General features: G+C 47.0%; 1 protein-coding gene and 1 long non-coding RNA gene across 2 annotated transcripts; one reads left to right on the forward strand and one right to left on the reverse strand.

Annotated features, from left to right (window-relative positions):
- Positions 1-1,103: 1,103 nt before the first annotated feature.
- LOC309336267 lies at positions 1,104-14,260 on the reverse strand. The gene is made up of 2 exons (XR_014153963.1): positions 13,988-14,260; positions 1,104-1,806 (listed from the first exon to the last, which is right to left on the reverse strand). It is a non-coding gene; the product is annotated as an uncharacterized lncRNA (long non-coding RNA).
- Positions 6,106-26,441, forward strand: RDH8 (retinol dehydrogenase 8). Its single transcript, XM_081851814.1, has 6 exons — positions 6,106-6,274; positions 9,805-9,966; positions 14,660-14,839; positions 15,878-15,971; positions 17,526-17,709; positions 24,549-26,441. Exons 1-6 carry the CDS (start codon positions 6,169-6,171, stop codon positions 24,771-24,773), a joined length of 951 nt encoding a protein of 316 aa, XP_081707940.1. The 5' UTR covers positions 6,106-6,168; the 3' UTR covers positions 24,774-26,441.
- Positions 26,442-26,621: the final 180 nt, after the last annotated feature.

A 26,621-nucleotide genomic window follows, 5' to 3' on the forward strand; every position in this document is an offset into this window, starting at 1 on the left:
AGTGCCAGCATTCAACATGCAGATGGAGAAGGGTAGAAAAGCCCCTGGGAGCCCAGGCATGTTAGGACGCAGGGCCAGGGAAGCTGGGGAATGAGAGCTATGCAATGCAGCCCTCTCCTCTTTATTCTGTTCTCTCAGGATGGGGCACCCAAAGGGAGATGCCAGCGGCGGGGGGGGGGTGCAGCATCAGGCAGTTTTCTAGTCAGGAGCCTGTGCTGAGTTATGGGGCCTGAGCTCGGAAGTCATGGGGACCTCCTCTTCCTCCACCTACCCCACCTCTCAATCAACAACTCACAATGCTTCTTGGCACCTTCTATCCATCACACACAACTCCTAATATCGCTGTGTTGATGAATATGGTATCAAGTGATTTATTTCATGTTGTATCATTTCAGCTGCAGTAGCTCGGGGCAGTTGCAGCTCAGCCCTGCTCATATATCTTCGGCTCTGCTCATATTCCTTTAAGGCAAACATGACACAAAATCCCACACAATCACTCTTACATTGGCCTCAGTCCCAGCAGCGTCAGGGCGGATGAAGAGTCCTGCTGGATCAGACCAACATTCAGTGCAGCGTGGTGTTCTGGTGGCTTTAGAGAAACCCGCAATCAGGACTTGAGTGCACAAGGCATCGCATCACTGCTGCATTTGCCCCAGGGTGAATGCGTCACCAACGGCCAATAAAACAGCCCCCGCCCCCCGTGGGAATAAAATTATCAGATTAGAAGACCCCAGTAGGATTCCTACCACAGACAAACCCTACTCCTGTGTTTTTAAGCAGCAGTCTCCTAACATAGAAACTTTGTACAGAAAGCTTTTCCCACCAATTATTCCAGTTTCAGATTTGCTTAATATCTACCGATCAGGCTACTCTTCGAGGCACAGGGTCAGAGGAACACAGTGTCCCTTGAAACCAAAGGGCTGTCCTGTCCATTGTCCCTGTTGCCAAACAGGCCCAATCACAAATCACCTCTCTTCCGACCAGCGAGGGAGAGCATGTGTCCTAGATGGAGGGTTGCAACCAGTCCAAGTTACTTCTGCTCTGATTTCCTGAGTGCATTTTCAGAATCCAGCAATGTGAGCAGCCCTGCAGGAGTCACTAAATGTTTATTTATTATTTAATTTTTATACCACTTACAGTAATATATTAAAAATATATCTAAGGCGTGTACAGAAAACAGAAGCGACAACAGACAACTTAAGCAAAATATTACAAAAGTACATTGTTACATATAAAAAGGTTACATTAATACAAAGTTACTAATTTATATAAATCAATAACAATTCATTTTCCTTCTAACACACCCTCCCCTCCGCCTCTGGGTTCTCACCCAGGGACAAAAGCAACTCAGCTCACCCACAGAAAGCAGACAATGAGAAGAGTTCCTGGGCACAGTGGACATCACCCAAGTCTCTCACTCTGGACTTTTATGGGCAGGCTCAAGGTGGGTGGTCCTTCCTGAGGCTGCCCACAGCTGTGCCCCATTCAGCTGCGTTATCCACACACAGGTCTAGGTACAGCAGTTTGTGGTGTTTTCAAGGGGGTTCAAAGGATGGGGAAAGCACTCACAGCTCTTTCTTCACCCTCTGTCTTTTCTTCCTCCTCCTCCAGCTCCAAAGATAACCCAGGTGGTCTCTGCTGCTGTTGCTGCCAATCCTGCCAATGGTAGTTCATGTCAAGCAGCAGCTGTGGAAGCTGAGGCTCAGTTACCTGGGTCTGCACTAAGAGACAGCCAAGATGGTCTTCTGTAGCTGAGGGGAAAGGCCTGCAAGGCGGGTCTTCCAGGATTCACAGCCAAGATGGTATCTGCCATGGAAAATAGAAATGCTGTGTCAAGTTCCCTAGCATGCTCTCTTAGTCTTTAGTCCAGTTTACCCCATGCCCTGTTGTCATTACATGTCGTGTTTTCCCACCCCAGCAGCAGCGGGCGTACTGGGAGTAAGGTGGCACCTGCAGTAAGCTGGCACATGCTCCCTCCCCTTTCTCTGCCTGGGCAAAAAAATGGCACATGCTCCTTTATTTTATTATTTTGTGCTGCCTATCCTGATCAATACATCCCAGCTGACTGTTTGCTGCTTTCAGTCCTGTGATGAAACATGGACACACAAGCTTGACAAAGCTGCTTTCCTTCCCAGACAGAGGCCCCACTAAGCTCTTGCATGCAGAGGCAGCCATAAAGGCAGGGCCAGCAGGAAGACTGGGCTGGTTCCAGCCTGGGGGCTGAGGGATGTTACTCCAGATACAGCTGTAAATATTTGCTGGGAACTTAACAATCTGGGTCAACAATTTCGGAGCTGAGCCAGTGATTCATACCATGAGGCAACAGGATGACTCAGTCTCATTCTCCCACCCCCAAGGACTTGTGGGGGGGGGGTGAGAAGGAAGGGGGTGTGCAATGGAACAGCCACAACAAACCCTAGAGATAGGGCAGATCCACTTGCCCTCTCATCCTCTCCCCTCATGGTAAACTTATAGTCAAGTCCCTTCTCAAAAATATGTGGGACTCTACATCTCTGTAGGATGGGAGGAAGGTCATCAATTGAAAACAGGTACACCCATTGTCTGGCGAAAGAGTTGGGGGAAATGTGGAGAGGCAATCCTAATGTGGAAAGTTGAGGGGGCAGCTCAGACAGTGGATTTTGTGCAGCAGGCTATGCAGACTGGACACAGTCTGGGGTAGGATGAGACCTCCTGGGGTAGGGTGGTATATAAATTCTAATGATGATGATGTTTCCCCGCAAAAATGAGTGGAAGGGATGCAAAAGCAATGGGAAGAATTTCCTATGGGATTGTATACTATGCTGATTAGTGGGAGATTGATGCCATACAAATTTTCTGCCCCAAAGTATCTTCATTTGTAATCCCATTTTACATAGTGGAAGACTACACCACCCATGATAATGAAAGTTGGCAGTCTGATTATTAAGATGTGGTGTTTTCTCAACAGAACAAATCTTACAAGTGGATTTTGCATGAGAAATGAGCACACCTTCATTGTGCAACCAACAGAAGGTAGATAACGGCCCTGAAAACATCAGCCCTCGGCACACAGCTAGGACCTACCGTACTTCTTTAATGAGATACAGTCAAATTGTGCCTGAGCCTCTGTCACTTCCCTTCATTTGGTTGGCCAAGGCCAAAGGAAGATAGCACCACCCACCTACAGAACACACTCCCAGGGACTTTGTCATCCTTTTGGCACAGACATTTCTGAGTTCCTGGGAGTCTGAGCAGCACCAATGCTAGAGGCTTTCACACTGATTATGTTTTTATTATGTTTATGAATCTTCTATTGTACCACTGTGGTTTTTTCTTGTAAATTGCTCTGGAGTGTCTGTTTCGGGAAGCAACACATAAATTCAATAAACCAAACTCACTAGCCCTGCTGCATACAAATGCCAGCCAGACTGGCAATTAGATCTTACAGCCCTGGTGATTGGACACCATCCCACATGCACATGAAGTGCAAACCATGTGAGAAGCCACTTGGAGATCTGTAAAGCAGTCTTAAGTTCATTTAAAGAAAGAGAAGGAAGAAGAGAAAGAGAGGGGAAAGGAAAGGAAGGGGGTGCTGGGGTGCTGGGAGTGGGCATCATACTACAGGCTGGTAGGGGTGGCAGTGGAAGCAAAAGGGCCTGTGACACCTTAGAAATTAACCAATTTACCATAGCATGAGCATATCTTTACTTACCATAGCATATCTTTATTTACCATAGCATGAGCATATCTTTAACCTGGCCTTTGGTACCTGAGATATGTATTTTAGGGCACATCCTATTTTTGTGATTGTAATTTGTTGTAAACAGTTTTTCATGTTGTATTTTAAATCATGCCCTGGTAAACTAGACTGGTTTTTCAAACAGCTTGTGCCATAATTAATTAATTTATTCATCTTTTAAGATGCCACAAGATTCACTGTTGTTTTCTGTAATCCTTCCTATGAAGCAGCAGAGTCCGGGTTCTCATTATTTATTTCGGGCTTTCTTTGTCAGTCTGGAGTGCAATGGCACCTGGGGACGGCAGCAATCCTGTACTCATTTACACAGAAGCAAATCTCACTGAACTCCATGGGAATGGCTTCTGAGTATATATGCAAGATTGCACAGTAAGGTAAATCTAATTACCGTAGGTCAGACATATCAAATACTGCAGATGCAGTAAAAGTAATCAGAAAGTTCCCCCCTTAAAAAAACAACCAGTATTTGTATTGTTAATCAAATATATAAATATATAGTTAGTTAGTTGTTTAGTTGTTTAGTCATGTCCGACTCTTCGTGACCCCATGGACCAGATTCAGTGGTGTACAGAAGCTATGCAGTTATAATTCACAATAATTCAGCTTTTTGAAATAAAGGGCAGATTTAAACTGTTAGGGAATTTTCTATTTTATTTTTTAAAACCACATCCTTTCAATTCCCTAATTGATTCAGCGGGGCCTGTTTGGTCCCAGCACAGCCTAGAGGGGTGAAGCAACATCTTGATCATCAGCCAAGGCCTGAGCCATTATTGGGGTATATCGCCATCTAGTGACAGAGATCAGAAACACAGAACTGCAGAAACACAAAACTGCAAACGTCAGGCCCAAAGGATCTTGTTGTTTAGTCTATTGTTGTTTAGACTCTTCGTGACCCCATGGACCAGAGCACGCCAGGCACTCCTGTCTTCCACTGCCTCCCACAGTTTGGTCAGACTCACCTTCATAGTTTCGAGAACACTATCCAACCATCTTGTCCTCTGTCGTCCTCTTCTCCTTGTGCCCTCCATCTTTCCCAACATCAGGGTCTTTTCCAGGGAGTCTTCTCTTCTCATGAGGTGGCCAAAGTATTGGAGCCTCAGCTTCAGGATCTGTCCTTCCAGTGAGCACTCAGGGCTGATTTCCTTCAGAATGGAGAGGTTTGACCTTCTTGCAGTCCATGGGACTCTCAAGAGTCTCCTCCAGCACCAGAATTCAAAAGCATCAATTCTTCGGCGATCAGCCTTCTTTATGGTCCAGCTCTCACTTCCATACATCACTACTGGGAAAACCAGAGCTTGAACTATACGGACCTTTGTGGGCAAGGTGATATCTCTGCTTTTTAAGATGCTGTCTAGGTTTGTCATTGCTTTTCTCCCAAGAAGCAGGCGTCTTTTAATTTCGTGACTGCTGTCACCATCTGCAGTGATCATGGAGCCCAAGAAAGTAAAATCTCTCCCTGCCTCCATTTCTTCCCCTTCTATTTGCCAGGAGGTGATGGCCATGACCTCCTGGCAAATAGAAGGGGAAGAAATGGATCTAGACCCCAATATTATACAAGCATGTGACATAAAGCATCGCTTCACATTCCTGTCCCTCACTTGGATCCCGATTCTCCCAGACTTGCATTACCTATTGTCACACCCTTGTTTTCTGCATTAATTCACCTGGTTTAATTAGCACCATCCCCCTGGTTTTGTTTTAAAATTGGTAACATGTTACTGAATTCCCCCATGTCATTTGTAGCATGGACTGGAAAACCGAAGGAAAATGAAGAAAGGCATCTCTTTAAAAACAACTATATAGATGTAAATCATAACTGTTGTCTTCTGAGTGTTCTAAAGGCTTTACACATATTATCTCATCAATGACTCCGTAAGGCAAATCTGAATTCCTACCCTCCATATTTCAGTTGGAGGGCAAAAGACTGAGAGATCATTGCTTGCCCAACTAAACTGGGGACTTCCTGGCTAATAGAGCACTCTTTTAGCCGCATGTTAACCATATCAGTCTTCATTCTGATTATTGTTTAACTACCCTATTATAAATACACATTCATGTTGGGTGTGCACTAACATGCCTGCCTGCACATATAGGGTTTCTAGTTTTTATGTTTTCCTAAGGTGCCTAAGATCTGACAGCTATTCATCCACCAGGCCTGGCTGTGTTTGTCATGACCCACCAGAGTACATAACAGGGCAAAATGCCGGGCTTGTCGGTGAAAACTCCATAGGCGCAGCTGATGCAGCCCTGGGAAATGCAGTCACAGGTTTTGAGGGGTGGCCATCTGCCCTGAAGGAGCTCAGAGCTTCCCCCGCCCAGCCCAGCCCTGTCACCAGCTCAAGCCTCCAGCTGATCCCTGGGTCACATGCTGGAGGAGCTCTGTCATTCTCTCAACCCTGATCCCTTCGGGCACCACTCACTGCAGCTCAGCCATGGCCAAGGCGGCTCCGCGCACTGTGCTTATCACTGGCTGCTCCTCGGGCATCGGGCTGCGCATGGCTGTGCAACTGGCACAGGACCCAAGCAAGCGATTTCACGGTGAGACTGGGGCATCTGCTAAGGGGGTTGGTGTGGAACTTGCTCAGGGGAGGATTGTGTGCTCTTTTTGGAATTCTGAAACTCTGGTGTGGGACCTCTTGCAGAGGAGCAAACCCACATGGAGGAAACAGGGTACCCACAAAGCTCTGCACTGTTCAGCCCTGCAACTTGCAGGAAGGGACTGTGGAACCAGGGAGGGTGATAATCAGAGAGTTAAAAGAATGCAGCATGCTCTGGTTTTCTCCCTTGAGCCAGCCATTATTCTCAGGGCTCTGTTATGTCTGGCAGCTAGAGCATGCTGTCACACCCACCCTGGCATCTTCACGCCCAGGGAATGTGCCTGCCTGTGCTGCCCACCCAGTCGGACCTCCCTTCAGTATTGCAGGAACTTTGCTATATTCTCTGCCTGTTTCCCAGGATTTCCCCCCAGCAGCTACACTTCCAGCCACCAACGCCTTTGCCCACTTCCCACCTCCACCTCCAAATCTCTCCCAACCCACTGCTGCCCTATTTTCCACAGGCTAAGCAGAAACAAGCCATTCCTCTTTGCCCAGCAGTTTGGCTGGATCCAGACACTGTCCAAAGGCCACTTGCATAACAAACTACACATGGCATGGGTGTAAGAATGTTACCAAAGCCCAGCTCTTCTCTGCCCCCCACCCCTCTCCATTCCAGTCCCACCTACTTTGCTCTTTGCTTGCCATGGGAGGCAGAATCCTAATGAGAAGCCTCGTGCTGCTCACACAGTCCAGAGTTAAGTAACTAGATCAGGAAGGTGCTGAGTCCAAAGGGCATTAGGTAGAGAGTGATCTGTTAGGTAAGGCATGACGGACTGACATACATTTGTATGTGCACAAACACCAGATATGTGCAGCAATGCAAACACTTGTGTGTTCAACAGCAGACACAAACATTGTTTGCCCAGTATGCACAGCTTTCCAAAACCACACAGCTTCTCTCTCTCTCTCTCTCTCTCTCTCTCTCTCTCTCTCTCTCTCTCTCACACACACACACACACACACACTGCATGCACAAAATAGACATGTCCCACTGGCAGAAATGTCACAAGGACAGACTTGCTAGATCAGGCTAAAACATTCATCTAGTCCAGCATACTGTTTATAGAAGCAGCCAGTCTGATGTTTCTGGAAGCTCAATAAAAGGGGGAGGGCAGGAATGATCATCCTCTTCTTGTCCATCCCCCCAAATCTATATTCTAAAGTCCACTGCTCCTATACATGTAGGTTCCATTTTGATATCATGGGCAATAGACATTAACAGCCCTACTCCCTCCTCCCCGTGAGTTTGAACAAGCCTTTATTAAGGCCATCTAAACTGGTGACAGTCACCTCATACATCATGCACAACAAGAAGAGTATCGCATGTGGTCGCAGTGAGTCAACACAGCCTGCAATCGCACTGCAGGTATATACACACACTGTGGCGCTTGCTCCGCAGACTGAAAAACCTTATGAAACACTCACACTTCCTATTGCAAATGCAATCACAAATACCATTACCAAAAGAGTCTAGAGTTCTTTGCTCATTCCCTTTCCCCCCTTACATTCTGTGACAACAGAGAAATGCTCTATTGTATTAAATTACATGTGTGGAGGATATTAGCTCCCCTCACCCCAGTCTCTCTTAGCTACTGGAATACAGAAGGGAGAAGAGTAGGATTTTAAAGGATATTAGTAGGAGACAGATTGCTAGGGCAGGTGATTGGAGCCTTTGAAAAGGAAAGAGGAAGGTGGGCAAGGTAGATCAAGAAAGCTTCATCTGGATAGCCTGATTACAACATTTAAAGCTGTTTGTCTACAATTGTGGGGTCTAGAAACTTGATTTTTTTAAAAAAAATAAAACCAATCCACCTGAATTGAGCCCCGTAGGCCTCTGCTATGCAGGATGCTGCTTGAAACCAAACAAGAAGCTTTAGCTCTTTGCAATTTGAGGCCAGACTGAGAGAGAGCACAAAGAATCCTCACCTGCCAGCATAAAGCAAAGCTATGAATCAGGGTGTCAGCCTTGCAGCTTTCTTCCACATGAACAACCCTCCCTTGACCTCCCTTGCGTCATCTGCAGTGTGGAACAGGATCAGGCCTCACACCAGGTCAGGCTATTTGTTCATCTAACACAGTATTCTCTCTGTTCTTAGATTCCAGAATCACAGGGAGACATTTTGCATCCTTCACACCTGTTTACCTGGTCCTTTAAAAACAAAACAAAAACTAGAGATGCCAGGGACTGAAATGGAGAACTTCTGAGTCCAAAGCGTTGCTCTGTCCCTGGGCTATATCCCCTCCCCAGTATGTCCTTGACCACCAAACTGCCGAACTTTGGGTGGTGGGTAATAACACTAACCTACCTTGCAAGTTTGATGTAAGGATTACTGTAACTGGGTTGATGCATGCGTTTTGAACCCCCTGGATGTGTTATCTAAATGCTAAGTATTATACAGCTGTGTGCTGCAGCATATTTAGACCTGGGTTTGGGGGCCTGTGGGCTCTCCAGGAGCTATTTGACACCCAAGAGCTTTGGATGGTTCTGGAGGGTTCCCTGCCCTTTATATATGCTAAGTGCTCTTGTTACATAACTCCCCATCCATGGTGTGTCTGTGTGTTTTGTGGTTGATATTCATTATCCTCATCATTATTTCTCAAAGAGAGGCACACACATGTATAAAACCCAAGCATAAGCATAGAAAAACATAAGTGCACACACATGTTGCTAGTAGTCTTGGCAACAAAGTATCCCCCCACCTTCCCTCCACAGAGGGGATTAACGACAGAGGGATTTAGCATCGTGACCCCAAAGCGGCTTACAATGCATGAATCCTCAATTGCCCTCCTGACCCCTAGCAAAAAATCTCACATTCCCTACCTCTAAGCCAGCCAATTGGCTCCCTGGGCCACACAGGTGTCAGGCTATGTAACAGCAAACTGACTTTGAGGCAGTGGCGTAGCGTGGGTTGTCAGCACCCGGGGCAAGGCAAGTAATTTGCGCCCCCTAACCCGTGGATTTGCGCCCCCTAACCCTAACCCCCAGATGTTGCGCCCGGTGCGGCCGCCCCCCCTGCACCCCCCACGCTACGCCACTGCTTTGAGGAGGCGGGGGAGCATGTCTATGAGCTACTAGACCCCCCTCCCCCTCTCTGAGTTCTTTCTGAACTGGAGAAGCTTCAGGGTTCCTGACCCACTCTTTTCAAGATGTTCAGTTTTCATTAAAATGCATTCAAGTCTCTAGTCCTTGTAGGGATCTGATTAAATGCATACAGGCTTTTTTCCACATGATTGCTCAGTAAAAAGCAAACCTGTTGCTGGTTTTCAGTGCTCTGTCCAATGAGTGCAAAGCTCTTGGACACATACACACACACACTTGAAAATACTAATTTAAACCTGTGGGGTTAGATGTATATTACTATGCACACTTTGGCAGTTTTTCATGGACATGATGCCCCTCCAATCTACTCTGAATGCATCTCAGCACCACAGAACATTTGGCTATGCTCCTGTGTGCTGTCTCCCTTCCAGTCATTGCCACCATGCGCGACCTGCGCAAGAAGGACAAGCTGGAGGCAGCTGCTGGGGACACACTCAACAAGACCCTCAGCATCCAGCGCCTTGATGTCTGCAATGATGAGTCTGTGGCTGAGTGCATCAACAGCCTTCCAGAGAAACGACTGGATGTTCTGGGTAAGGTGCAGCCAGGAGGAACTCCTTTATCCTATGGCAGGGGTGGCCAACTCCTGAGGGACTTTCAGAATTAAAATCTGGCAGTGATCTACCCCCCTTTTTAGGGGTTCAGGTCAAAGTTGTTGAGCTTTTTTTAGAGGTGGGGGTTCCGTTTTGGGGGCGGAGAGACAGCGCTGTGGAAGCATTTTGCCTCACAGCTCAGGAGAAAATCCAGGCAGGGGAGAGCGAGCGGCGCCGGGTGCTTTTAGGCAAAAAGCAAAGGAAAATGAGCCCGCGATCGACAGCGATCTGCTGTCGTGAGGAAAGGGAGGTGCTAAAGAGAATTCAGCAGAGGGTGCTTTCTACTCTATTAAGCGCATGCCCCACCACATCTTCTCTCCATAGGCGCCGACTCAAAAATTCGTTTGGGGGGGCTCTGCCCCCCCAATAATTAAAGAAAATTATTACCGTAAATTTCGCTCTATAACACGCAGATTTTTTCTCCTAAAAAGTAAGGGGAAATGTCTGTGCGTGTTATTGAGCGAATGTGTGGTCCCTGGAGCTGACTCGCAGGGGCAAAAATAGGCAAAAATCAGGCAAAAATAAGATCGGGCGGTCGGGCGGAGGGAAGGCGGAAGCTGCTGCTTTCCTGCATTCTGCCTCAGGGTCTTACTGCCCACCCGCTTCTGTTGCTGCGTTTGCTCAAACTCAACAAAGAGCAGGGAATCCCCTGCCCTCCTGGCAAGCAGAGGGTTAAGGAAAGGATCGCGTCCTTCCTTCTAATTCTTTCCTAGTCACACTGCGTGCAGGCTCCAGCCCACCACCTCCTCCTCTCCGTGCTCTAGGGACTCGCAGGCAGCCGAGAAACATGCAGGTGGGAGAGAGAGAGAGAGGGCTGGCTTGGGGGGGGGGGACTTTTGCCTTCCTTTCCTCCCCCCCACCCCGTTAAACTCCTCCCCTGCATTCTTAGCCAGCTGCTTCTCCGCACACCCCTCTTGTGCTTCTTGTCCCTTCTGTGTTTTTCCTTCCCTCCCCATTTAAAACGTGATGACAAAGCACGGATCCACATGGATCCACAGGATTTTTGCATTGGGTCACCCCAAATTCACCATCAGATCACATTACATGTCCATGGCTACAGTCTGTACCAAAAAAATCACACACCCACTGTTGCCTGGGGCTGCAATGGTGCAAAAACGTGGTTACAAAGCATGGATCCACAGGATCTTTGCACTGGGTCACCCCAAATTCACCATCAGATAACATAGCATGTCCATGGCTACATCTTGCACCAAAAAAATCACGCACCCACTGTTGCCTGGGGCTGCAATGGTGCAAAAACGTGGTTACAAAGCATGGATCCTCAGGATCTTTGCACTGGGTCACCCCAAATTCACCATCAGATCACATAGCATGTCCATGGCTACATCTTGCACCAAAAAAATCACGCACCCACTGTTGCCTAGGGTCACAGTGGTGCAAAAACGTGGTTACAAAGCATGGATCCACATGGATCCTCAGGATTTTTGCATTGGGCTACTCCAAACTCACTGTCAGATATTAAAAATCTTTATAAAATAGAGAATTAAATACATACAGAATGTTAAATTTTCAGTTTTGAAATATTAGTACTAGTTTAGTACTGTATTTCTATATTACTATAGTACTGTATTAGTTATTTTCAAATACTTAAATATTTTTAGGGTGTAAGACCCAATTAAAGCCTGTTATTTACATACAGTATTACAGTATTTACATACAGTATTAGGCATACTGTATTAACTTTATTAACTGTATTAAAGCATTAACTTTGAGATATTATTTTTATTTAATGAACCCTCAGCCTTATTCAAAGTAAGCTTAAATTAGCTATTTCACTTATTAATCAAAGTGCTATTACTGTGCGACAGCAATATTTTATGTTTTATTCTTTTAATGATAGTTTAGGATTTATTTAAATATCATTTCAGTCTTTTCAGAGCTATATATTCACTGCTCTGTAATAGTCTATAAGCATAATTGTTACTGTAAATTAAATTAGCTTTTTACGAAAATACCGTGCATGTTTATGTTTTGTTTCTTTTTTCAAAGCCAAAAAGTGTTTCAGGCTTGTTGAGTTTCCCGGAGTGTGGAGTTATAGAGAGTCGAGTTTTCGGGGTTCTAATGTTGATCATATGACTCTAAAATACTTTAAAAAAACTTTAAAACTCACTAATTTTCATCTAAAATTTAGAAAACTTCCCGGGGCAGGACCCCGGTATGGGCCCCCCCAATATTTTTTATAAGTCGGCACCCCTGCTTCTCTCCTGAAGCTTAATTACTCGTGCAGGTTTCATAAGCAGGTTTTATTCAGCTCTTGAAGGGCAGGCATTTTCTCTGCCCAAGAGAAAGACGGGAGAAGCCCCTATGGCAGGCAGAAGTTGCCTTCTCTGCAGCTTTCATCCTCAAGGGGGAGATTGTCTGCCACACACTTACAAAGAAGAAAGCAAAGGGGCATGCTGCGGGGAGGAGGCTAAATATGTTCCCTGCCCTTGGTGCCCCCCCTCCCACCAACCACTGAGAATCCAGCCTGCTCCTTTCTGCGCATGCCCCCCCCCGTCATTGGTTCTCCCTCTTGGTCACTCTAGAGCAGGGGCTGTGGGAGCTTCATCAGCCTGGGGGCCACATTCCCTTGGAGAGAACCTTCTGAGGGGCGTTTGAATGTGGTGGGTGGAGCTGGAGGCAAAAAATGGGCAGAGCAAGGAACATGATCCTTATCTTTGTACCTTAGGCTGCATTCAAGACACATAGGTAGCCGTGTTGGTCTGCCATAGTCAAAACAAAATAAAAAAATTCCTTCCAGTAGCACCTTAAAGACCAACTAAGTTAGTTCTTGGTATGAGCTTTCGTGTGCATGCACACTTCTTCAGATACACTGAAGTAATAAGATCTCAAAGTAGCTGTTCTATTACAAAGGAATTTCAGAAATAGACTGGAAAGAGAAGCTGCTGAATTGCAACTTATTACCAAACTTAAAACCATGGAGAGACCTGGTCTGAACAAAGACATTGGATTCTTATCTCATTATACATGACAAAGCCATTTTTCACCTTCTCACCCCTTGCTTTTTCCTGCAAGACCTATTGCAGTCGTTAAGAGTCGTCAACAGGCTCATCACAGCTATCTGCCAATCACCCAATCCCACCACCCTTCTGAGTAATACCCCTCCCCACCTTCTCACTATATAGAAGGGTCTGGTGACTTCTGTTTCAGTGTATCTGAAGAAGTGTGCATGCACACGAAAGCTCATACCAAGAACTAACTTAGTTGGTCTTTAAGGTGCTACTGGAAGGAATTTTTTTATTTTGTTTCAAGACACATGAAAACCAAAGCCACATGCACACACAGCTCCATCCTTCACCCAGGGAGCAAACTATACTATCACAGCTCAGGGACACATTCCAACTAAGCAATAAAAGCGTAAATTAACTGCAGGTGATGTAGTTTGTAGATCAGGGTGCTCAATCCACTATCCTACTAAAATAGCTTATTGTTTTTGTTTCTGTTTCCCATTTTTACATGTTGGTTTGTGTTTTCAGTTCAATGTGCTCAGGACCTTTCTCAGATCCTTAAATGTGTATGTTTCACAAGCACAGAAACTACTTTCAAGTGAGGTAAAACAATGAGTAGATAATGGTGCCCATAGCCTTGCTTCCAAGGAGAGTCAAAATCCAGGGAGCTGTTTTATTTATTAGATAAACAGACAGGCATGCGCGCACACACACACACACACACACACAGCACATGGCATAATGTGGCACCTAGTTTATGAGAATGTACTAAAATAGGCTGACAGCCACAGTGTAGGACTTCCTTTGTGCGAATCTGTCACAAACAATGGTAAAACCTGAGAGCCCTGTTATCACTGCATTCCACTGCCAGAATAAGAAGGTTCTATCTATTATCCTGGTGCTGTGGCAAATGGAGTCATTGCCCTCAATGACATCCCCCTCTACTACACTACAGGTAGAAAAGCTGCAAAGGAAGTCTGAGAGGCTCCAACCGGGCTGTGATATATCAGCAGCAAATTCACACACACTCTCTCTGTCCAAAATGGGCCCTCTGTCATCCGTCATGGCCTAGTCCCTTTTGTCATGTCTAAGAAGAGTGGGGTGCATTGTATTTGGGGTTGCTAGGTACAGCTGTGATGATGAGATGCTGTGGTTGCCTAGCAACCACAATGTTTCCCATGGGGAGAGGCCATTTTGTATACCAAGTACATGCTTGGGATACTAATTGTCCCAGGCTCTATCCCTTGTCCTCAGGCCTAACAAAGTGTCCACAACAGAGTTAGAGCACTCACACATCTATCTCTAACATCCCTTCCCCAACCTGGTCCCCCCCCCCCAAATTGTTAAATGGCACTTGTCATTATCTCTGACTGCTGGCCATGCTGGCAGGGACTTGTGGAAGTTGTAGTCCAAAACAGCTGGAGGACGTAATGTTGGGCTAATCCGCAGGAAGAAATGACAGCCATTGATTGAGCACTGCAGGGGGGCAGGGGAAGAGCTCCTGTTAGGAGGAGAATATGGAGAGCCATGATGAAACCAGGGGTGGAAATAAAGTGGGGACTTCCATTCCTGTCCAGACAATGCTCTGGCAGGATGGGAAGCTATGCTGGCAGGAGATTAATGGAACATAGATATTTCTTAATATCATAATTTATGTTCCCCAGTGAACAATGCCGGTGTGGGGCTCGTTGGGCCTGTAGAGTCCATTTCCATCGATGACATGAAGCGCATCTTTGAGACCAACTTCTTTGGTGCCATCCGCATGATCAAAGCAGTTCTCCCTGAAATGAAGCAAAGACAGAGAGGACACATTGTAGTGATCAGCAGCGTCATGGGATTGCAAGGTATGAACGGAAAGGGAGGGCAGGAGGAAGCGGAGCAAAGATATCCAAACTGATACAGCCTCAAAGCCTTGGCTTAGCTCTGTCCCTCTGTAGCCAAAGAGACCTCATGGCCCCATAGATCAGTTCTCTGTCAGCAGTAGTGAAACTCCCACAAGTGATAAGGAGCATGCAGGATCCTTCATTTGAGATAGAAATGAGTTGGAATGAGTTTTGGAACACCAAGTTCTACCTCAAAAATTTAGAAAAGAAATCTGAACCTTTTCTCAGATGAAATGTTGGGTCTCATTTTCCTGGATCTATGCCTATCTGTGACAAACTTTCAGCATTAAGGATCTGACTTTTTTTTTTTTTTAAGTATGTCACAAAGCTCTAATCTTCAGTTCTAGAAATTGCTTTGTTCTGGCAGATGTGGATTCTAGGGTACATACACACATTTTCCAATATAATATGCAATCCTGCTTTGAATGTTAGCTTCTATTTATTCCTTGGTGCAACACATCCAAGTGTCACAACCATTAATATTCCTCAAGCCCCTAAGTACCGTCCCAGTTAAGCTGTTCCTCTGTGTTACTTAGGCCTGGATTGAATGCAGGAAGAGGTGGGGGACAGGAGGAGCACATGCCTCAGGTGACAGGTGGAAGGGGTGCCAAACAGCCAGGAGAGAGGTGTGTCGTGGCTGTGCACACACTTAGTGAATCCATACATTCCAGCCAGGGTCCACTTAGTGGAAGAGAAAAGTCTTCCTCCTTGCAATCCCCAGGAAGAGGAAGGCAAGAAGCTGCAGTGGCTGCAAGAGGATGACAACCATAACAGTGAGAAAGAGTTTCTCCCCATAGCCCCCAGTCCCTCCACCACAGCTGCTCATCTTCCTCTTTGTGGGGCGAGCAAGGAGGTGGGCTGGTCAAGTTGAAGGCTAGGGCAAAATTTGTATAGCTGTCTCTGGCCTTACCATTTCTGTTTTATCAAGAATGTAGCAACCTGTGGAGCAGTGTGCTATGACGGTATGCTCACCTCAAATCCCTTCTGCTTTCCAACCAGGTGTCCCCTTCAACGATGTGTATGCGGCCTCCAAGTTTGCCATGGAAGGTTTCTGTGAAAGCCTAGCTGTGCAACTCCTCAAATTCAACATTTTGTGAGTTGAGTGAGCGACATGGGGGCAGATCTCAAAGAGCTTAAATTCTTCTACCCAATTTAGTGAAACTGGAAGGGATTTGCACAAGCAACGTCCTTCCCCGAAACATCAGGGAAAGGTGCACTCAGATAGAAACAGAGATGGGCCCAGTTCACACACCATATTAAATCACAGTTTAAAACAAAGATGACACCTCCTGGATCAGGCCAATGGCCCATCTAGTCCAGCATCCTGTTGAGTCTTACGCTGAGGTCTGTCTGTTTTTGCTATTTTGCACTTTTGTTTTTGTGGCTCTTTTTGTGTATGACTGTGTGGAACCCAGTTCAGCTACTGATTGATTTTGTGACTGCAGTACATTGTTTATTGCTTTCATTTTATGGATCAATGGTCTCGTTATGCTGTAAACAAAAATTGCCCTTTTCCTTTATGGGGTATCCAAGAGCCCATACAGAGTACTTACATAGATAGTAAAATTCATAGAATCATAGAATCATAGAGTTGGAAGAGACCACAAGGGCCATTGAGTCCAACCCCCTGCCAAGCAGGAAACACCATCAGAGCACTCCTGACATATGGTTGTCAAGCCTCTGCTTAAAGACCTCCAAAGAAGGAGACTCCACCACACTCCTTGGCAGCAAATTCCACTGTCGAACAGCTCTTACTGTCAGGAAGTTCTTCCTAATGTTTAGGTGGAATCTTCTTTCTTGTAGTTTGGAACCATTGCTCCGTGTCCGCTTCTCTGGAGCAGCAGAAAACAACCTTTCTCCCTCCTCTATGTGACATCCTTTTATATATTTGAACATGGCTATCATATCACCCCTTAACCTCCTCTTCTCCAGGCTAAACATGCCCAGCTCCCTTAGCCGTTCCTCATAAGGCATCGTTTCCAGGCCTTTGACCATTTTGGTTGCCCTCCTCTGGACACGTTCCAGTTTGTCAGTGTCTTTCTTGAACTGTGGTGCCCAGAACTGGACACAGTACTCCAGGTGAGGTCTGACCAGAGCAGAATACAGTGGCACTATTACTTCCCTTGATCTAGATGCTATACTCCTAATGATGCAGCCCAGAATTGCATTGGCTTTTTTAGCTGCCGCGTCACACTGTTGGCTCATGTCAAGTCATGTTAAATTGCTCATGTTGGCTCATGTCATGTCATGTTAAATTGCTGTTTTAGGGGTTGTTTTTAAAAGTCTGGAATGGATTTGTCCATTTTGCATTACTTTCTATGGGAAAGTACGCCTTGGTTTTGGAACACTTTGGTTTTGGAACGGACTTCCGGAACGGATTATGTTTGAAAACCAAGGTACCACTGTATATGTAAATAATGGATCTCATGTTGATCTCAATGGCAGAGCTAAGTCCCATTCATGGAGGCCTTTATATATCTAAAATGAACATTAATTTAAGGAAATTCCCCTGGGGCAATTAAGCAGGCAAGGGCACAGGGGCCCTGGCCATTTCCTTCCAACTTTAGGCATCTGATGGGAAGATCCCAGGCCCAAATGCTGCCTCATTTTCTCTCTCTTGCTCTCTTTCAATCCCTCTTCTACACAGCATCTCCATGGTAGAGCCCGGTCCAGTCAACACAGAATTTGAGATGAAACTGATGGAGGAAGTGGCCCGCTCTGAGTTCCCGGGAGCCGATGCTGCCACCGTGCGGTACTTCAAGGAGGTCTATCTTCCGGCCTCCCATGAGATATTCACCACCATGGGCCAGACCCCTGAGTATGTGGCTAAGGTAGGGGTCACCCTCATGAGTGACGTAGGAAAGCTTTAAAGCCAGTAGTTCTTCTACAGCCTCCCTGACAGATTTCACCTCACCGGACTGAGTTGTTTGCATAAGACAAAGCAGGAACTGGCCTCTTCCAGTGTTCCACACTGGCATCCATTGGTCCCTCCTTCTCTAGCCTGCTGTCAGGAATCCAGCACAGGGAGCGTAGTTAAGTAGAAATGGTGATTTATTGACCAAGTACACAGATAACGCCAGACGGCATTAACCCAGCTGCCGCCATCATGAATTGCGATGACTCTTGTGCTGAGTCCCTCTCCTTCCTCCAACTTAAATGGGATTTCTGACCCTGAAGTTTCTGCTTCCGCCTCCTATCACACACCATCCCCCAGTGGGACTCCCTCCGCGGGCTCATTGGATCCCCTCCAACTTCTTCCTGAAAAGACAGACTGTCAATCTTCTCTTCCTCTCCTTTTCCCTCCCCTTGAGAGACCTGGGGAGATCCTAGTTCCCTTGGCAACCTGCATTCCTGAGGGTGGGGAAGTTGGTGCTCAGCTAGGCTCCTCTCTTCTGATAGTTAACCCTCTCTCTTCCTGCCTACTTCCTCCACTGAAAGCTGGCTGGGCTGGCTCAGTCGAGATACCTGCTCTGTCCTGTAATAATAATAATAATAATAATAATAATAATAATAATAATAATAAATTTTATTTATATCCCGCCCTCCCCAGCCGAAGCCGGGCTCAGGGCGGCTAACAACAATAAAACAGTACAAAAGTACAACACAAACAACTCTCTAAAATCATTCATTATAAAATTAATTAAATTCAAGCCACTGGCCACTATTGGGCCAGAGCTCCGTGAAGATTGCCAAGGGAGGGAGTCAGGCTGTGCCCTGGCCAAAGGCCTGGCGGAACAGCTCAGTCTTGCAGGCCCTGCGGAAAGATGTCAAGTCCCGCAGGGCCCTTGTCTCTTGTGACAGAGTGTTCCACCAGGTCGGAGCCACAGCCGAAAAAGCCCTGGCTCTAGTTGAGGCCAGCCTAACTTCTCTGTGGCCTGGGACCTTCAAGATAATAATAATAATAATAATAATAATAATAATAATAATAATAATAATAATATCTTTATTGTCATTGCCCCCTCTCGGGGACAACGAAATTACTTGGCTGCTCCATCCACCCAGGTAGGGCACTCCACTCAAAATCAGAACAACTATAAAAACAAGATGTTTTTATTTGAAGACCGTAAGTTTCTCTGTGGGGCATACCAGGAGAGGCGGTCCCGTAGGTACGAGGGTCCTAGGCCGTATAGGGCTTTAAAAGTTAAAACCAGCACCTTAAACCTGATCCTGTACTCCACCGGGAGCCAGTGCAGCTGGTATAGCACCTGATGAATGTGATCTCGCAGCGAAGACCCCGTAAGGAGTCTCGCTGCAGCATTCTGCACCCGCTGAAGTTTCTGGGTCAGTCTCAAGGGCAGCCCCACGTAGAGCGAGTTACAATAATCCAGCCTGGAGGTGACCGTCGCATGGATCACAGTGGCTAGGTCAGGGCAAGAGAGGTAAGGAGCCAACTGCTTAGCTTGGCGGAGATGGAAAAATGCCGCCTTTCTTATAGCTGCAATCTGCACCTCCATGGAAAGGGAGGTGTCGAAGATTACACCCAAACTCTTAACGGATGGTGCTGGCACTAATTGCGCCCCCGCAAGAGATGGGAGTTGCCCCCCCCCCAATCCCATATCGTCCCGTCCCAGCCACAGGACCTGCGTCTTCGAAGGATTTAGCTTCAACCGGCTCCCACGTAACCATCCAGCCACAGCTTCTAGACATCTGGTCAGTGTGTCTGAGGCCAAGTCAGGATGGCCATCCATCAACAGATAGAGTTGGGTGTCATCGGCATACTGATGGCAACCCAGCCCAAAACTCTGGACAAGTTGGGCGAGGGGGCGCATAAAGATGTTGAAAAGCATCGGGGAGAGTATCGCACCCTGAGGTACTCCACACACCAAGGAGTGGCACAATGACAATTCCCCCGCAAGCGCCACCCTCTGTCCCCGACCAGAGAGAAATGAGCACAGCCATTGAAGGACTGTGCCCTGGATCCCCACGTTGGCAAGGCGGTGGTCCAGAAGTTTGTGATCGACCATGTCGAAAGCTGCTGACAGATCTAGCAGCCCCGACCCGCCTCGATCCAGCTGTCTATGAAGATCATCTGTTAGGGCAACCAGAGCCGTCTCGGTCCCATGACCAGTGCGGAAGCCGGACTGGAATGGATCCAGAGCCAATGTTTCATCCAGAAACCCACCAAGCTGTTCAGCAACCGCTCTCTCAATCACCTTACCCAGGAACGGAAGATTCGAAACCGGGCAGTAATTGGATAGATCTAAAGGATCTAATGATGTTTTCCTTAAGAGCGGGCGCACCACTGCCTCCTTCAGTTCCCCTGGGAATGTCCCCATGCCAAGGGACAAATTGATGATATCCCCCAGGAGGGCCCGCACCTCGTCTGGACACGCTCTAATCAGCCAAGACGGGCACGGGTCGAGAGGACAGGTGGTGGGCTTTCCAGCTCGGAGGAGTCTGTCCACATCGGCTGGGGATATCCGGTCGAAGTGGTCCAATACTGAACCCGAGGACAGTCGAGGGGCCTCCAGTTCCTTTATTGTATCCAAATTGGCAGGGAGGTCATGGCGGAGCAACAAGACCTTCTCCACAAAAAAGCTCGCAAATGCCTCACAGCTGTGTGACAAATTGTTATTTAAATTTGGCTGTCCCTCAGGGGACGTTAAAGACCTGATTATACTAAATAATTGCGCCGGGCAATAGCTAGCGGATGCAATGGAGGCCGAGAAGTAAGACTTCTTAGCAGCCTTCACCTCTAAGAAGGCTTCATAGCAGCCTCGTAGGTTTTCATAAAAGCCCTATAAGATGTTCTTGAGGCTCCGTCACGAGTCCATCGCCATACTCGCTCTAGCCGTCTGAGGTCCCGCTTCATTTTCCGGAGCTCCTCGGTAAACCAGGGAGCCCGGTTTCTGCGGGGTCGCAGAGGACGCTTCGGTGCGATCTCATCGATGGCTGCCAGGAGCTGGATATTCCAGCCCTCAACAAGCTCAATCAATGAGTCGCCAGGGGGAGCAAGGTCCCGCAAGGCGTGGCGGAATCTATCAGGGTCCATCAGCCTCTGTGTGCGAGCCCAAATCAGCTCGCCACCTAAGCAGGGTGGGGGTGGAAAGTCAAACCTGGCTTTCAGAGCATAGTGATCAGACCATGGCACCTTCATCGAAGGAGACATGATCACATCTATACCTACGCCAAATATCAAATCCAGCATGTGGCCTGCTTGATGTGTGGGGCCCAAAACAAACTGGGAGAGCCCTAGTGTCGCCATGGAAGACACCAGGTCCAGAGCCTGTGAGGAGGGAGTGGCATCAGCATGGAAGTTGAAGTCTCCCAATACCAATAGGTTAGGGAACTCGAAGGCCCAGCCGGCCACCGCCTCCAGCAGGCCTGACAGGGTGGCTGCTGGTGCACTAGGTGGCCGGTACACCAGCCAGACAGCCAAGCTCTCCTCGGAGCCCCACACTAGGCCAACACATTCAATGCCGGGGATCGATGGCGATGGTAGAGCCCTGAAAGGACAATCTTCCCGGATTAATAATGCCACTCCTCCCCTCCCCCCCCCGGCCCACAGTCCGGGACTGGTGGAGGACGGAGAAACCCGGGGGCGCCATCTCTCGTAAGGTAACTGTTGCCCCTTTGCGCACCCAGGTCTCCGTCACACAAGCCAGGTTGACCCCCTGCGAGATAAAGAAATCTCGCAGGGTGGCGGTTTTGTTGCCTATAGACCTGGCATTGCACAGCACCAGTGACGGAGGTGAGTAATCCTTGCTCATCCTACCCTCGTACCTCGGGATGAGGCGCAGATTGGAAGGGGTACGAGCATATCCATATCTCTTTTTTTAAAAAAAATAATATAATTTTTATTAACTGGCCAATCACATCAAATTAAATCACATCGCATAAATTCCAAATTACAAAGCTAAATTTTTAAATTTTGTTGGGGGAACCCATAATTCAAGATCCAAAGGGGGATTCAGATCATCTTCTTATTACTGTGTTAATGTCCAAATCAGTTCCAATCAGTCCAAACAAAGTTCATAATTCTATCCAGTCTTATCTTTGTGTTTCCACATCATATCTTGTTCATATAATTTCTCTTTTTCCTTTACAATCTCTTCTGTTAGTTTCCTTAAGCCGATAAGCAAATATAATAATCCTGTGTGGATTTCCCGTTCCTCCAAACTAAGTCCAGATGGTTTCCATATATCTCCTTCGTAGATAACATCGCTCTTTCCATCATAAATTAGGCATTTGTCACTCTTAAGTCCCACTGAGAAGTTGATTTCTCTCTTTCTCCTCCCAGACCCAAGAGCTCCAACAATGCCTCCCAAAATGGCGACGGCATTTTTAACTGCATCATTCCAAAACTCTTAGCTTTCCAGCTTCGTCTTGAAACATTGCTTTGGTTCGAAAGTTTATCTCCACACAGCCTTAAATCCACAGCTTAAGTCCTTAATTTCTGACTCGTTAGGGGAGGGGATTCTTGTTTAATCACATAAAAAAAGGAAAGGCAGGTTCCCCCCCTCCCCCCTCAGTCATTTGTCGTACCGTATCTTGACGTATCTTCTCATATTTTATTCTTGTCTTGTTATCAGAGATCTCTTCTGTCAGCAGTCTTTACTCCCCCTTTTTCCTTGAAGTATGTGCAATTTATCTTGTCCAAATTGTTTCTTTTGAAGATTCTTGCAACTTGCGTCACGGATCAGGGACGGCGTCCAGGAGTGCCGGAATCCCACAGGAGGGCTTTGTGCCTAGTGCCCCCACCCCCACAAATTCGGGGGTGGTATAGGGCACAGCAGGCAAGGGCCGTCCCCCCCACAATCCTGGGGGGGTTAAGGAGGCTAATTACCCCCATCATAGCCTCCAAATTACCTTGTGTGGGTCGGAGAGATGTTATTGTCAGCCATCTTCCGATGCGCCACCTAGTGCCCCCCCCCGAGCATATCCATATCTCAATCCCCTTCGCCTATAACATCTGCCCCCACCGCCATACCTCCCTCGCCCCTCCACGGTAGCAATCCCAAGCCTCATAGTAGCCTCCATTGATGGCAATTAATGTTATCCTTTCGCAGCCTAAAACAATAAAACCTTAAAACAAAAACAAAAACAAAAAACAACCCAGAAAACAATAAAACAATACAAATAAAAACTGCAAAAATTACAAATTAATCAAAATCTAACAAATTCCCAAGCCCACCCAAACATCCATCCCACCCCCATATATAAAAATCTAAAGGGAAAGGAACATTTTAAAACATGTTAAAAAGAACTCTGCACCCCTCCGGGTCCTCCTGGGCAGTAGCAGCGTCAGTGGCAACAACCGTCCCTGTGAGGCCCCACCTGGGCCAGATAGTAAGTGGCAGGAGCAGTCCTTGTGAGGCTTCAGGCCCCACCCCAGGCCAGATGGTAAGTGGCAAGAGCAGGGCCCTCAGGCACTCACAGGGGAGTCCTCCTGGGCAGCAGAGAAGTCCTGTAATGCATGCTCAGACCCAGGGCCGGCTCTACCATTTGACAGAGTGAGGCAGCTGCCTCAGGTGGCAAATGCTGACTGGTGGGGAGTGATGGCAGGTGTTGGGAGGACAGAGCTGTGCAGGCCACACATGGCCTTCCCTGTCCCACTCAGTTCCCCTGTTCCTGTCAGATGCAGTGGAGGATGTTGTCCTGCTACTAGTGTTGAAGTTGAGATTCAACCACCAGTCCACTTGACTTCTGTACATGGAACTGGGAGGAGCATCATCTTCTTCTTCACCTCAGACAGCAAAATGCCTTGATCCAGCTCAGGCTACTATTTGCTTCTTTTAAACTTTATTTCTCACTTTTCACCATGCAAGTCTCAAAGTGACATACTACGATAAAATACAGAACATACAGGATTTAAGACATGAATTAAGCTTCCAGAAATTTAAACCTCATAATTTAAAATATATTTTTAATAAGTTTTGTTTTTTAAATCATCCAAGAAGCATTCAGGGTGCAAAGGCATCCAGAAATAAACTGGTTTTGACCAAGCATCTGAAACTCAGTAGGGACGGTGCCTGTTTAACTTCTTGTGGGAGAGAGTTGCAATCAAACAGGTCAGCTTGGGACATCATGGCCTCCATGACAACCCTGAGGCTGCGTCAGTATATCAGCCACACCCTCAGCCTCATCTTTGCCACAGAGCAGACCTTGATGGCTGGGGCAGGGTGGGGAGCTGCTTGCTTTGAATCAGTTGCCGTGGCCACACAATTCCTGGTAAGGTTTGGGCTGCCTGCTCCCCTGTGCAAGGGTGATGGAACCACTAAGATGGTCCACCCTGAGACTGATGGAACCTGCTGGATTCTTGCATGGCCTGGGGGATTTTCTGGCTGACATGGACAGTGCTCCTGTTGATGCTCTTGCCTCACTATGGAACAATGAGGTGTCAAAGGCAGTATCCTTCTGACTACCAACTGCTAGGGTTATTGTGCTCATGACTGCTTGTGAGCTAGCCACCACAAGAGCAAAATGCTGGACTCAATATGCCAGGATTCCTCTTCCTTTTACGTAACGGAAAGGCACCTCCCCAAACGTCCATGAAAAAATAACAACAGTTGCCTATTGCTGTCTAGCACTGGCCTCTCCTGCACACACTGTGAGAATCACTGCTTCAAAATCAAGGAAGACCAAACACGTGAAAGCAGCAGTTGTTAGGATGGGGATGTGAAGCAGCTGTATCAAAATACCAACCTCTTTCCACCTTGCCTTCCTTCAGGCTGTTGTGAACGTCATCGCCAAGGAGCGTCCTCCTTTCCGGACACAGACGAACACTCTATACACACCGCTGGTGGCCCTGAAGTATGCAGACACCTCAGGGGATCTGTCCGTTGGCACCTACTACAACTTGCTTTTTCGCTTCACAGGCATCTTCCACCTCAGCATGAGCTTCCTCAAATGCATCACATGCAGCTGTTTCCGGCGCCGGGTCACACCTGCTTGAGGTCAGGGTGGGTGAGGCCCTGATGGCAGCAGAGCCTCACCTCTTCCCCCTGCCCTGCTAAGGCTCTGTCGGATGACCAGAGACATTCTGCAACAGATCAGTCCACTCCCATGTTTTAAAGCTACCAGGTTCTGGTGAATTTACAGATAAGGAATGTGTGCTGGGGAGGAATTAAAGACAACAGGTCCCTTGGGGTGTGAGTAGGGATGTCAGAGCTTTCCAACAGAAAAAGGAGCAGGACTTGCCAATGTTTGTTTACTTGTCCCATGTTTGAACAGAAATCAACCCAGCGAACGCCATCGGGATTTGCTGTTGTTATTGCTTTCAGTCCGCAAATGATACATCATTGATTACATTTCCCTCTATTTGCATTGAAATGAACAGGGTAGAATAATGTAACAGCAACATACTTTATGTAATTAAGTGCATAAATTATGTGAGTCGCATAATTTCACCACAGCAGACAGCAAGACCAATAGCACAGTTTGCGGCAGAAGGTAAGCTGCAGCAGAATGCAACCGTGCTGCGTGCGACAAACACAGGGTGGAATGTTGCCTCCAGTGAAGTTTGAAATAAATCCAGGACAAAAGCTAGGCAAAAGTGTGAGGGGAAATTGAAAGGATATTGGCATATTTCAGTGAACCTTCTCAGACTCTAAATAACCTTGACAGAACTGTGCAAGTCTGGTGGGGGAAAGCAGCCCCATGGGACCTGGCAAAAAACTCATATAAAGTCTTAAGGCCCTGCTCATACAGGGTTCTTGTTCCCATAAAGCTGAATAGTAGAGCATTCAGGACAGACCAAAATAAGCACTTCTTCACACAGTACATATTTATAGCTATGGGATTTGCTGCCAGAAGATGTGATGATGGCTACTAGCTTAGATAGCTTTCAAAGAGGGTTTAAACAAATTCATGGAGGGTAAGGCTACCGGTGGCTTTCAGCCATGATGGCACTACCACCTGAATGAGAAACTGCTGGGGAGCATCAGTGGAGAGAAGATGCTGTTGCCCTCAAGTCCAGCTTGTGGGTTTTTCCTAGGCATCTGCTTTGCCAATTTGAGAACCAGGAGCGGAACTAGATGCACCTGATCCAGCAGGGCTCTTTCATTATGTTCCACAAGCCTGGCCACCTGCCCCACCCTACCACCCTCCTTAACCAGTTAATATCATCACCAGTAAGAATTTATATGGCATTTGTATCCACAGATAATTGTTTGCCAATTCTAATCTCCCAAAAGGAGTGCCAGTGCTGAATAATGGTTGGTGAACTTCATCCTCACCAAGCAGGGTAGAAGCTTGCCATGTGACCTATAAGGAAAATCATTATTATGCCAAAAGGAAAATCATGAATGGTGTTCTTGAGAGGGGCCTGGGAAAGTCAGCCTGTGAATGAAACTGTTTTCCTGGAGACGAATGGTTTGTCAAGGAGGATACAATGAGCAGTGCATGTGCCATGCAACTAGTGACACTGCCCATTAAGGCCAAATGGGCAGTTTGCCATTCCAAGCTTTTGTATAGACAATGTGCAGGAGAGATATTTCAGTAGCATAGACACTTATACCCATGCAGAATAGTTACTTAGAGTAAGATTGCACATTTGATCAATCACTTTGATTAACCAGTTTACATAAAACATTTGGTCAATTAAAAGGGCACCTTCAAGTAATTGGGCACCATATTTTCTTTAGTGTGTTATTTTAAATATATGTTTTCAAAGCACTGATAGAAGGTGCTTCAAAGTGGCACTTCCCCTTCCTCTACCCGCCCCCCCCCCATGGAAGGAATGCTAAGGCACACCAACTGCACCACATATGGGCATCATTTCAGGGCTGGCTCCAGGTTTTGG

This window comes from Podarcis erhardii (assembly GCF_964252035.2).
Source record: "Podarcis erhardii genome assembly, chromosome: 2".
Taxonomy (NCBI): domain Eukaryota; kingdom Metazoa; phylum Chordata; class Lepidosauria; order Squamata; family Lacertidae; genus Podarcis; species Podarcis erhardii.